Here is a 12,861-nt window from a genome sequence, read left to right as displayed (position 1 = left end):
GTCCAATTCAGTTCCATGACGTCGTCAGATACATGGTAGAGGGAGTATCCAGGTGTTCCTCGGGATGGGTATTGTTGGGGACGCTTCATTGTCCACTCGACACCTGTTCACGTTCTCTATCTATAGTGGCTGGTATCCTGCTTATTTACGTTCCCTGTCAGAATAAATCTGTACTATAGAGGTTGGTCACATGTTTAGTTCTCTCCGTGCGGCTGACACTTGCAGGGTTGAATGTCAATCCAATATATGCCTTCACGCGCATCTTGGCCCCTGCGTGTTTCCATTTATACCGGACTGGGTCTCTGGACCTCTCCTCTTTCCCCCTCACTCAGAGACTGTTGACAATGACCACTGATTTGGGAGAGACCGCGTTCCCCCAAACGGTTCAGGACGTCGAAAGTGTGTTTCTGGATGACTCCGTCCCCAACTTTCGGAAAGCACTTCAGGAGACTCGGCACAATGAAATTATCACATTGACGAGTATCTTTGGTACCTCTTGTAAGTGTCCATGTTTGTCTCGCTCACTCCTACTCACTACCCTCTTTTACAGCCAAGTTCCCTTATTCTTTCTGGGCCCCCATTCCTGCATATGGATGGTATTTGTGGACGACCTGGACAAATATCATCTACGTTGCAGCCACCTTTGAGACTCGTATGCCATGATATCCCTTCATCCTTCATACTCCTTTGGCTAAATGCGTGCGATGTCCGAATAGGATTTATCGATTGGTTCAGAGTGTTTACCTCCGCCATTTTTACGTCCATAATTCTTGCATTCATTCTCCTCTGGTGTCAATTCGCCTCTCTGCCCCCCGTACAATGGGTCTACTGGTGGTGGTCCGAGAAGTTCAATGGGAATGTTGGGCTCATAAACCTTCGTGAGTGCTGTCTTCAGGTCGTTTTGTTCTTCAATCCCTTACGCCAATGCCAGTTACGCCACAGCTCTTCAAGGGTCTACTCCCAGCACAAATTGCTGCCGCCGATGATGGTCTTTCTCTTCTTCCTGAGGCGATAGAACCAGCCGGAAGCACTGGCCCTTTAATTCGCGAGTTCAACCTTGATATAGCCAAACTACTCCTCCAGATTTCGGCCGTCGTATACGAGCGAAAGAGTGATGCTATCTATGACTCAGTCGATGCAACCGCGAAGGTTCATGGTAATAAACCCAAGCGGACGAAATTTGGTGCAAATCTTCCTCAATTCCGCCAAGCCATTGGTTCGACCTTTGCCGACATTAACTTCGTTCGCGATGGCTCCAAGTTGGCGAAACTTGGATGGAACAAGCATCGATGGGGTACGGATATTATCGAGGACTTTTGCAAAAGGACGGGACTTTCTTATGCGCCAGTTAGCGAATTGAACTCTTCGACGAGTGTATGTTTTTTTTTTCATTAACATTTGTTTAGTTTTTAATGATATTGATAACCCTTTCCACAATAGGCTTTCGCCTCTTTCTTCTGGAAGGGTGGAGGAAACTGGATCGTTGTGGCGTTCAAAGGCACTGGTCCCATTGACTTCCCCGATTACGTCACTGATCTGTCGTCACGATTGGTGCATGCGGATGAGGTCCTTCCCACGTTCAGTCAGCTTCATAAAGGGTTTAGGGACCGAATTTGGCCTAATAGACTGGTGACTGATGCTGAAATCCGAGGAAGAAAGCAAGCTTGGGAACAAATTAGTAGGCTGCTCGTTATACTTGCTAAAGATCTAGTCAAGAATCAACCCGCGGGTGACAAGATCAACGTGTGGTTCACTGGACATTCTCGTGAGTTGAAACGCCTTGTACAATCTGTGCAAAGGGGAAAGCTGAATTACTCGCCCGCGTGCTTTAAGTCGGTTGTGCGTTGTCTGGTCTTGCGTATACCCGTGCGATCAACAATTTCGAGGAGGACTTTGGTGATGCTCCTATCGTGATTCGTGATGCATACGTATTTGGCTCTCCCATTGTCGGTAATCGTCCTACGTCGCAACGGTTCAATCAGGTCATCAAACAACAAAAGGAGATAAAGACTTTGTGGAGGATCACGAATCATGACGATCTCGTCGCTACCGGGTATGTATCGCGTTTGCTTTTTTCCCTCCGCAAACACTTGGCGTCGATTCTAACTGCGTTTCCTTTACTCTTACAACACCGATGTTTGCTCTAGCGGTCCTCAACTCGGTGACAACCCTAACTTGGAGCTTACTTCGACGAACCCTGGTGGACTCGCTCATATCGGCGCAGAGATCCGAATGTTGGATTACGACAAGCCCTCTCATTTCGCTGGTACACTTTACGATAAGGACACTATCGTGAGGATCGACAGTAAATTCACCGCAGAGGATTTGAAGGAACAGCGAGCGCAACAGCTCTTGCAGCATCCCGACTGGGAGAAGAGGGTGGGTTGGGGTAATTTTGTCCAGCAGATTCCATTGCTCGGGAGGGGCTTTGCCCATTCAGCAGGTTAGTTTGCCTTTCTGGATGGCTTCTCCACTCTACACCTTGGACGCGGACGCTGATCTTGTTTTTTTTTTTTTTTTTGGCGCTGACTGTTATCAGGTCTTTATTGGAATCAGCTGGCCGCTTTGGCTCCGATTAACTGTGTTTGGGTGCAGGGCTGGGACCCCGTCGATCCGTTCGACAAGCTTTATACCGAATCTATCAGTGGATGATCTTCCTTGTCCTAGACTTTCATGTAACCGAGATAAGCGCTTTGTGCTCGTGCCATCTCGCTTCTGTGATGCTTGTATTTAAGTCTTCATCCGTCCTGTATCGTCCTGTTGGGTGAGGGTCCGTATTGGGGAACCAACCAATACTCATTCGAATGATGAATACAATTTATACGTTCTATGTGTGGCAAATTGCAGAGAAAGATGGTGGCATATGGCCTGGTAGAGGCTCAGAATAAAGTTGACAAGATGATACTGATGCAACACACGATGAAGATGCACATCAGTCTTACATAAGCGTCAGGGCGCTAGACAAGTGTTATCTAATTTGTTGCTATTTTTGGATTCTCACACGATCTACATGGATTATTTACTGGGCAATTTCTTCCTCGCCACTCCAGGGTTTCTGATGTGACTTCGCGTGGTTGAGATAGTCCTGGAATGTGGCTGCAGCTGGGCCGGGTTGTTGAAACTGCTTTGAGGTTCCTTCGTGCGCCGTTCGGTCATGGTGGGGGTAGCCATATATAGGTCCCGACTGCTTGCTATGCTTGCCAAGGCTAAGATCATTCCTTCTGTTTGGCATTCTTGAGGTCGGGTTGACATGCCTTGTGGCGACTCACGTTGTTGAGCTTGCGGCGTTATGCTTACATCCTTGGTCGTCTTGTTACTGCTTGTACTGTATTCAGAGCACTTGCTTCTAAAGCGGAATCCTTTGGATTTACCCTTTTCCTGAATTAGTTTGCGTACAACGTGAATGCCTTCCAACCGTCCGTTCGATTGGTTTCACGCGCATCTTAAGTCCCAGTGTATTTCCATTTATACAGGACTGTGTCTCTGCTGGGTCTCTGTGTCTCTTGTACTTCCCCTCACTCAGACACTGCTGTTGCGCGACTTGAAAATGACCACTGATTTGGGAGAGACGGGGTTCCCCCAAATAGTCCAGGATGTCGAAAGTGTGTTCCTGGACACATCCGTTCTCAACTTTCAGAAAGAACTTCGGAGGACTCGGCATGAGGAAATCGTCACATTGACGAGTGTCTTTGGTACTAGGTTTGGTTGGTGTCCATGTTTCTCTCCCTCCTTCTTACTCACCAACCCTACTTATAGCGAGGTTCCCCTATACCTTCTTCGCCCCTATTCCTGCGTATGGTTGGTATTTGTGGTCGACTTGGACAAATGTTGCCTACGTTGCATCGACCTTCGAGACTCGTATGCCTTGCTATTCCTTTCGTCCTGTATACTCCCTTGGCTAATTTCAAGCGATGTTCGGATAGCATTTGTTGATTGGTTCAGATTGGCTTCCTCCGCATTTATCATCTCCATAATTCTTTGGTTCGTTCTCCTCTGGTGTCAATTCACCTCTCTGCCCCCGTACGATGGGTCTACTGGTGGTGGTCCGAAAGGTTTCGTGGGAATCTTGGGCTTATAAACCTTCGTGAGTGCTTGCTGTCCTCAAGTTCCGATCAGGTCGTTGTTCTTCGATGCCTTACGCCAAACGTCAGTTACACCAAACCTCTTCAAGGGTCTGCTCCCAGAACAAATAGCTGCCGCAGATGATGCTCTTTCTTGTCCTCCTGAGCCCCAAGCCTCAGCAGGAAGCACTGCTCCTGTGATTCGCGAATTCAACCTTGATATTGCCAAACTCCTCATCCAAATTTCCTCAATCGTATACGAGCGAAGGAGCGATGCCATCTACGAGTCCGTCGAAGAAACCGCAAGATCTCGCGGCCGAACCATTAGCTTGGCCTTTACCGACATCAACTTCGTTCGTGATGCCCCCAGGTTAGCGAAACTTGGATGGAACAGGCGTCGATGGGGCACGGATGTCATCGAGGACTTTTGCAAAAAGACGGGACTTTCTTACACGCCAGTTAGCGAATTATCCACTTCAACAAGTGTACGTAATTTTTCACCCCTCCCTCCCCTTACCCCTTTCCCGAGTTCTGTCCGCAACGTCAATATTGATGGCCCATCCCGAAACAGGCCTTCTGCTCTTTCTTCTGGAAAGGTGGCGGAAACTGGATTATTGTTGCATTCAAAGGCACTGGCCCTACTGACTACCCCGATTATGTTGTCGACCTGACCACACGAATGGTCCATGCGGATGAAGTCCTTCCCACATTCAGCCAACTTCACAAAGGCTTCAGAGACCGAATTTGGCCGAGCAGACTGCGACGCCTCTTTGAAATATCAGGAAGGAAAAGTTCTTGGGACCAAATTCGTACGATGTTGATCACACTTGCTAATGACCTAGCCAGACAACAACCCGCGGGCGAGAAGATCAACGTGTGGTTCACTGGACATTCCCGTGAGTTGTTTCGAAACGTCTTTTACAATACTATGCAAGGAATGCTAGCTGCCCCCCCGTGATTAGTCGGTTGTGCATTGTCTGGTCTTGCGTATACCCGTGCAATCAACAACTTCTCGGAGGACTTTGGTGACGCTCCTATTGTGATCCGTGATGCGTACACATTTGGTGCTCCGGTTGTGGGCAATCGTCCTACGTCGCAGCGATTTAATGTGGTCATTAGAGGACAAAGGGACGTGAAGACTCTGTGGAGAGTCACGAATCGCAACGACATCGTTGCCACAGGGTATGTGCCGCGTTTGTTTCTTTTACTTCATTAGCCAACATTCGCTGTCGTTTCCAATTGCCCCGGAACACCCGGAACACCCATTGTTTGTTCTAGTGGTCCTCAACTGGGCAATAACCCCAACTTGGAGCTTACTTCAACGAACCCTGCTGGATTCGCTCATATCGGCGCAGAAATCAGGATGCTGGATTACGACACTCCTTCTCAGTTCGCTGGTACACTCTACGATGCGGACACTATCGTGAAGATCACGAGTATATTCACCGCAGAAGATTTGAAGGAACAGCGAGTGCAGCAGCTCTTAGATCATCCTGACTGGGAGAAGAGGGTGGGATGGGGGAATTTCGTTCAGCAGATTCCAGTGGTCGGGAGAGTCTTTGCCCACTCACCAGGTCAGTTTACCTTTTTGTGGTCTCCTGGATGCTTTTTTCCACACCTTGGGGGACGCACGCTGATCATATTTTTCCTATTTTCAGGTCTTTATTGGAATCAGCTGGCCGCTTTGGCCCCGATTTACTGTGTCTGGGTGAGGGGCTATGAACCCGTTGATGTGTTCTCCGCAATTTTTTTGCTGTTCATCAGTAGATGATTTTCCTGGTCTGTGATTATGCGACCGAGATACGTGTCTTGGTAGTGTCGCTTCTTCTTGTTGGCGCCTGTATTTAAGCCACCATCCTGTGTTTGGTAGGGGTCATTCATATTGGAAATACTCAGACTCCCGTTGCTTTGCTACATCATTCTCGACTTCTGGGTTGAACTTTGGTTGAGAGCATTTCCTGGCACCAGTTTGGCTGTTCGACATCTTTTTGGCTAGAAAGGGTTTTTCCCCACTTTCCGGACCGCGAGTACAACTAGGTACTTAGCGGTAGGCAGGACTCTAGTGCCGAGGAGCGCGCGTGATGAAGAGCTTGGTTTTGAATTACAATTGTGCTACTCGATCGATATCGCACCGGGCGCGATGTCTCAATATGTAATGCATGAATTTAAAGCCCTAGTATCTTCCAAGCGCGCTTTGTGCTGCTTGAAATTTCATGTGTCACGCGGTGCATTCCCATATGATTGCTTGACATGCAATTACAAATATAGTGTATATAGTCTAGGTGTTGGCGCATGACTACCATGTCCGCATTCAGTATGTAAGGGTCTCTATTGTCGTGGGAACCCATGCATTTCCTTCGTTATATATCACTTGGGTCATTCATTTGGCGGTAGGGCCAACACTTGGCGCATTCTAGATGTTCCAGACATATGCAGGGTGCTGGTGGAATCCTCCAAGCTGCTGAGGTCAGTCGAAACCACACCTTTTGGACTGGGTACATGACTGACTGCTCGTCGTACCACCGAAACTTGATTCCCTCCATTCTCGATTCACACAAGATCAAGTTGGGGACCTGACGAAACCAGGTACCGGACACCCATTCCCGATATATATAAACCCTGGATGCGTATTCACGTGCATTCGTTGGCTGGACCTGACCTTTGTGTTTGTATTTATACCGTGCAGCCGAAATGGTCTGTCCGGTGTCCCTCCCCCCATCAGGCATCGTTGCGCGACTGGACGATGGCCACTGATTTGGAACAGACGGGGTTTCCCCAGGCAGTGCAGGATGTCGAAAGTGTTATCCAGGACCCATCCGTTGACAACTTTCGGAAAGAACTCAAGGAGGCTCGGCACAAAGAAATCGTCGCATTGACGAGTGTCTTTGGCACTGTTTCTGGTCAGTCGCCCATGTCTGTCTCACTCCCCCCCCACTCACCATCATTATTAGCGAGGTTCCCTAGTACTTTCTTTTCCCCCATTCCTGCGTATGCAAGGTATTTGTGGGCGACTTGGACGAACATCGCCTACGTCGCATCGACCCTCGATACCCGTACGCCCTCTTATTTCCTTGTATCAGTCACATTTCCTTGGCTAATGCGAGTCAACCCCGGATAGCATTCCTAGACTGGTTGACTTTGACGCTCACCGCACTTCTTACATCCGTCTTTCTTGGGTGGGCTCTCCTCTGGTGTCAATTCGCCTCTTTGCCCCCCGTACAATGGATCTACTGGTTATGGTCTGAAAAGTTCGGTGGAGATCTTGGCCTCGTAAACTTTCGTAGGTGCTCGCCGTCAAATTTCAAGTCGTTGCTCTCTCCGACGCCTCACCCAAACGTCAGTTACACCAAATCTCTTCAAGACTCTACTCCCAGAACAAATAGCTGCCGCTGATGATTCTCTTTCTGTCCCTTCCGAGTCGCATGTGCCAACCGGCAGCACTGATCCTGTCATTCGCGAGTTCAACCTCGACATTGCCAAACTCCTCGTTCAAATCTCCGCGATCGTCTACGAGCGGAAGAGCGATGCCATCTACGAGACAGTCGAAAAAACCGCAAAATCGCACGGTGACAAATCCAAATTGAAGGTTGGCGCAAACGTCCAGCAATTCCGGGATGCCCTTACCTCGGCCTTTACGGACGATACCCTCATTCGCGATGTCGCCAAGTTGGGGAAACTTGGATTCAACAAGCATCAATGGGGTACAGATGTTATCGGGGACTTCTGCAAAAAGACTGGGCTTTCATATGTGCCAGTTAGCGAATTGAACTCTTCAACAAGTGTACGTGGTTTTCGCATGACAAAACCTCGCCCAGCCTTGTTCAGTCCGCAATGATATTGATAAACCCTTCCCGGAACAGGCCTTCTGCTCTTTCTTCTGGAAAACTGGCGGAAATTGGATTGTTGTTGCATTCAAAGGCACTGGCCCCACTGACTACCCCGATTACGTCGCCGACCTGACCACACGAATGGTACATGCGGACGAGTTCCTTCCTACATTCAGTCAAGTCATCAAAGGGTTTAAAGACCGGATTTGGCCGAGCAAACTGCAAAGCATCTTGGAAATAGAAGGGAGGAAACAATCTTGGGAACAGATTCGCAAGATGTTGATATTACTTGCTAATGACCTGGTCAAGCAGCAACCTGCGGGTGAGAAGATCAACGTGTGGTTCACTGGACATTCCCGTGAGTTGAACATGGCTTGACCATCAATGCGGAGGATGCTCATCGGCTTGTGATTACGTGATTAGTCGGTTGTGCACTGGCTGGTCTTGCTTACACCCGCTCAATCAGCTCCTCGGAGGACTTTGCTGGCTCTCCGATTGTGGTCCGTGATGCATACGTGTTTGGTGCACCTGTTATAGGCAACCGTCCCACGTCGCAACGGTTCAATATCGTCATCTCAAAAGGAGAGGAGGTGAAGACTCTGTGGAGAGTTACAAATCACAACGATATCGTCGCAACAGGGTATGTGCCACGTTTCTTCAACTCGTTGACATTTCTGATTACACCTTTACCTCTGGAACACGAATGTTTACTGTAGTCTTCCTCAACTCGGTGATAAACCGGACTTGGAGCTCACCACAACAAACCCTTTGGGGTTCGCTCATATCGGCGCAGAGATCAAGATGCTGGATTACCCTACTCCCTCTCAGTTCGCTGGTACACTCTACAATCGCGATACTATTGTGAGGGTTACGAGTAAATTTAGCACGGAAGATTTGAAGGAACAGCGAGAACGTCAGCTTGCAGTGCACCCTGACTGGAAGCGGAGGGTTGGATTGGGCGATTTTGTCCAGAAGATTCCGTTGGCTGGGAGACTCTTTGCCCATCTAGCAGGTCAGTTAGTTACCCTTCTTCTACTTCTGAGATCGCTTCTTCACACACCCTGGGATGCTGATTGTTTTACTGTTGTCAGGGCTTTATTGGAATCAGCTGGCTGTTATGGCACCTGTTCAATGTATCTGGGTGAAGGGCTACTAAAAAAATGACGTCTCGGATGATCGGTTGCTCCAGAGCTTTTTTGCTGATGATCGCTAGATACATGGTTGTTTGCGTGTTTTGAATTCCTCATGGCCATTTTCTGCAATGAGATATGCGTTCGATGCCGTAGCTGTACATTTCAATTCCCGCTACTCCGTAGCGCCCTGTCTATTAGTGTTATGGCGTATTCCATTGCTTCCCAACCACAGACCCGTAATGTTTCGCAATCGCGCGTGTGATCCAACCTGAGTTGCTCTGAACCTTCTTTTGCCTTCCAGGTTCTCATTCAAACTCCTCCCCGGTCTGTATTGTGATCCTGTGGGGCCAAGTAAACTTCTCAATACAAATGTAACTTGTTGAGTGATGGTGAGTACCATCATGAGTCTGTAGTAAACGGTTTTTTTTTGTTGGCCATGGTGTATGATGGCACTCATTGTCAACGACTGGGAGGTTTTCTTGCTTGCTCAAGCATTGCTCACAGTACTGCTGCTGACATCAGCATTTCATTCCTTCACCAGATCTCCTGTTGGAAGTCAAGCTCAAATCATGTGTTTACATCAGGTTATCGATTTTAGGCTGAGGTTACAAGTTACTAGGTACATTGTATATAAGGGAGGGGTCCAGAATCAGAAGGAACAAGGGTAGGCTGGAAGTAGGCAAAGGGAGCTGGAAGGGGGAACAACACCGAGGGTCAAGGGTTTGATTCAATGGTGTTTCCCAAGGAGTGAAGGGCCAAGGCCCAAGGAGGAAGGGAGGAGTGTTGAAGTCATGAGTCACCGGAACCTTCCAGGGCACTCTGGATTATTGTGGGAAATCACTAGAATATTCCCGCTCAGTCTGTGCTTGCATACACGCGCTTGCACAGTTACTTATTTTACATATAATATCATTGTAATACATTTCGTGTATGTATAAATATGCACGGATGTGCGTTGAGCAAAATTATCAGAAAGTTTTCTAGCTTACAGTTCTCCAATAAACCGTTGCAATGTTTTGCACTTTTGACTTCATGACCTTATAGCATGATGATAATGTATTCTAAAATTTCAAAAAAATATTCGAAACATGTAATAATATCCCATTTAAATATGTACCAATTATGTAAGCAATATGTGCATTTTTGGTAATGTTATGTAATTTACAAACCACCCAGGTCATTGCAACGGTTTATTGGAGTACATTTTTGGGAAGGGAAAATGGCATTAATTAATACTTTGTATAGCCACCTTTTGCTCTAACCACTGCCTCAATCCTCCTAGGCATACTCTCAATCAGATTCTGGCAAATACTTGGATCTATCCCATCCCACTCCTCCTGGAAGCGATCCCACAGCTCCTGAACACTACTTGGAGGTTCTTCATATTCCCCAAGCTTCCTCTTCACATGATTCCAGGGATGCTCGATTGGATTGAGGTCTGGAGACTGTGAGGGCCACTTCATGACCTCAATACAGTGGTTATTGAACCAGTTTTGGGCCTTTTTACTGGTGTGTTTGGGGTCATTGTCCTGTTGGAAGAGGACATGGGCTGGGTTTTTGTGATAATATGATATGGTTTCCTGTAGTTCCTCATCCAGAATTTGGCAGTACAGGTCCCCATCCATCTTCCCATCAATCATGCATGCCATTCCAACCCCATCCCAGGTCATACAACCCCATACCATGATGGAACCTCCACCAAACTTTTTTGTGCCTTGCACCAACCTGTCAGTGAGAGGCTCCCCCACCCGCTTCCACACCCATTTCCTCCCATCTGAGCCCAGACAATTCACCTTAGTCTCATCAGACCATACAACTCTCTTCCAGTCCTCTAGAGTCCACTCCTTGTGGCTGAGGGCAAAATCCATCCTGTCCCTCTTGTGACACCTGGTGAGCATAGGCCTTTTTTTCTTCACCACTGCTTTCCAACCAGCTTTTTTGAGCCCTTTACATACAGTCTCAATGGAGAGGGATGTGTAATTGATGTTTCAGAGTATTCAGGTGACTTGGGATGAGTTGTCAGCCTTCCCAGAGTTGATGAGACGACAAGCATGGCGAATATCAGTGTCAGAAAGCTTCGATGGACGACCACCACTGGGCTTGGGAACATCAGAACGGTGTTTAGACCATAGGCGAGTGACAGTGGAGTAATGGTGGCCAGTAAGAACTGAGATTTGGCAAGCACTATGGCCAGAATCAATGAGGGAAAGGATTTGTTCAACTTTTGAAGTGGCTAAAGGATGCATTTTGGATTTGGGGCCTTATCATGTGAAATCCTTCAGTATTTATGCTTTATTAATTTCATTTTGTTTACTAGTGTGTACAGTAAACAATATCACGTGACATGTCACATGATATTCCTATTTTCTGTTCAGCCTGGGGGTACTCCAATAAAGTGTTGCAATGACCTGGGTAGTTTGTAAATTACATAACATTACCAAAAATGAAAATATTGCTTACATAATTGGCAGATCTCTAGATGAGATACTTTCCCATGTTTTGAACCTTTTTTTGAAAATTTCAAATACATTTTCATTGTGCTATAAGGTCATGAGTTGAAAAGTGAAAAACATTGCAACGGTTTATTGGAGAACTGTACCTCTGGTCTTGCAAGTATAACTGCTGAAGTAAGCGGATTGCCTTATCAGGAATCCCTACATTACAACAAGGAGGATGGGAGTTGGGAATGGTTAGCTGACTGAATAGAAGGAAGCAGCAGCCCAAATAGGGATGAGGGAGAGTAGCGGAATTGAATGGGACACTGCAATAGTTGCAAGGTCCAAAGTAAGTCCAGAAAGTCTGAACTCAGAAGTCAAACTCCAGAATATTGGCAAAGGTAAATAAATAGAATTAGCTAACCAATACAATGGAGATATGTAAGTGGAGGTGGGGTCAAAGTCTGAGGTTGGAGCTAAAGTGTAAGGCCTGGAGGGGCCATGCATGCTCCCTTATTTCTTGTTCAAATATTTTATTCTTGTATATACAATTCATTTAAGTTATTAGGGGGTTTCACAATGGGCTAAACTAGCCTCAAGTGCATCAAAACTGCTGATCCCTAAACTGGTCAGAACTGGTTCTAAACTGTCAGTTTAGCTGAATTTGCAAACAGGCCTCTGAAGGCTGAAGCTGTACTTTAGAGTAGTCCAAACTCAAATCCCAAACTCAGGCTTAGTATACATATGTCCATTCGGATAACTGTACAGATCCTTCATTGAATCAATCCTGCTCTCTGTCGCTGTAGGAGGGCACAGCAAGTACCACACAAACAAGGCCAGAAACATGTTTTTGAGGCTCCAACAAGCACCCTCAAGCCTCTGACACATTCACAATGCCCATGGCACATTTCCACATTTTTTCCAATTTTTTCCATGCTTTTTTCTCAAGACTCATATTGCCACTTCCCCAAAATTCACGGTTATCCACCATTTCCCCCATATCTCCACCAATTTTCCACCAATTCACACGATTTTGAGCTTGAAGGGCAGGGACGGATCAGGAGAAGAGGATGGAATGATGGGACGGGAGTTAGGATGACAGATATACGGTGGAGAAGCAAGATTGATGGTTGATATTGATCTTATGGGCCTCAATTATTGATTTTATTGTTACCTTGTGGACACCTTTTTGCCTTATTGTTTCTTAGCCGAGTTCTTAACATTCTTCCTGTTTCCATTGCCACCATCCATCGGCTATTTTCCTTGTTTTTTGTTCTGATTTCTCTTTTTTTCTATATATACACCCAGTTTGCATTGTACTTACAGTTGTTGGACCCCTCTTCTGTGCTACAAAGACTGTGGTGTTGAGGGCTTCAGCCTCAGCGACTTATGCCAGGATGTTAGA

At 46.9% G+C, this 12,861-nt stretch overlaps 3 protein-coding genes across 3 annotated transcripts; all 3 read left to right on the top strand.

Moving 5' to 3' along the window:
* The first annotated feature begins 38 nt into the window (after nt 1-38).
* EI90DRAFT_3294992 (Alpha/Beta hydrolase protein) lies at nt 39-2,698 on the top strand. The gene is made up of 8 exons (XM_039067450.1): nt 39-498; nt 551-652; nt 717-878; nt 932-1,374; nt 1,441-1,765; nt 1,834-2,053; nt 2,148-2,443; nt 2,540-2,698. The coding sequence occupies exons 1-8, from the start codon at nt 345-347 to the stop codon at nt 2,650-2,652; spliced, it is 1,815 nt and encodes a 604-aa protein (XP_038907928.1). The 5' UTR covers nt 39-344; the 3' UTR covers nt 2,653-2,698.
* An 849-nt stretch (nt 2,699-3,547) lies between these two features.
* On the top strand, nt 3,548-5,832 carry EI90DRAFT_3137772 (Alpha/Beta hydrolase protein; the record flags this gene model as incomplete). Its single annotated transcript, XM_039064867.1, has 8 exons — nt 3,548-3,704; nt 3,757-3,858; nt 3,924-4,052; nt 4,107-4,546; nt 4,633-4,957; nt 5,024-5,243; nt 5,340-5,635; nt 5,720-5,832. The coding sequence occupies 8 exons, from the start codon at nt 3,548-3,550 to the stop codon at nt 5,830-5,832; spliced, it is 1,782 nt and encodes a 593-aa protein (XP_038907927.1).
* A 972-nt stretch (nt 5,833-6,804) lies between these two features.
* EI90DRAFT_3137771 (Alpha/Beta hydrolase protein) lies at nt 6,805-9,044 on the top strand (the record flags this gene model as incomplete). The annotated part of the gene is made up of 8 exons (XM_039064866.1): nt 6,805-6,961; nt 7,013-7,114; nt 7,180-7,341; nt 7,403-7,842; nt 7,922-8,246; nt 8,312-8,528; nt 8,605-8,900; nt 8,980-9,044. 8 exons carry the CDS (start codon nt 6,805-6,807, stop codon nt 9,042-9,044), a joined length of 1,764 nt encoding a protein of 587 aa, XP_038907926.1.
* Between the last annotated feature and the right edge of the window lie 3,817 nt (nt 9,045-12,861).

Source organism: Cantharellus anzutake (genome assembly GCF_015039405.1).
Source record: "Cantharellus anzutake strain C23 chromosome Unknown EI90scaffold_200, whole genome shotgun sequence".
Classification (NCBI taxonomy): Eukaryota; Fungi; Basidiomycota; class Agaricomycetes; order Cantharellales; family Hydnaceae; genus Cantharellus; species Cantharellus anzutake.
This window is presented reverse-complemented; position numbering and strand designations above follow the sequence as displayed.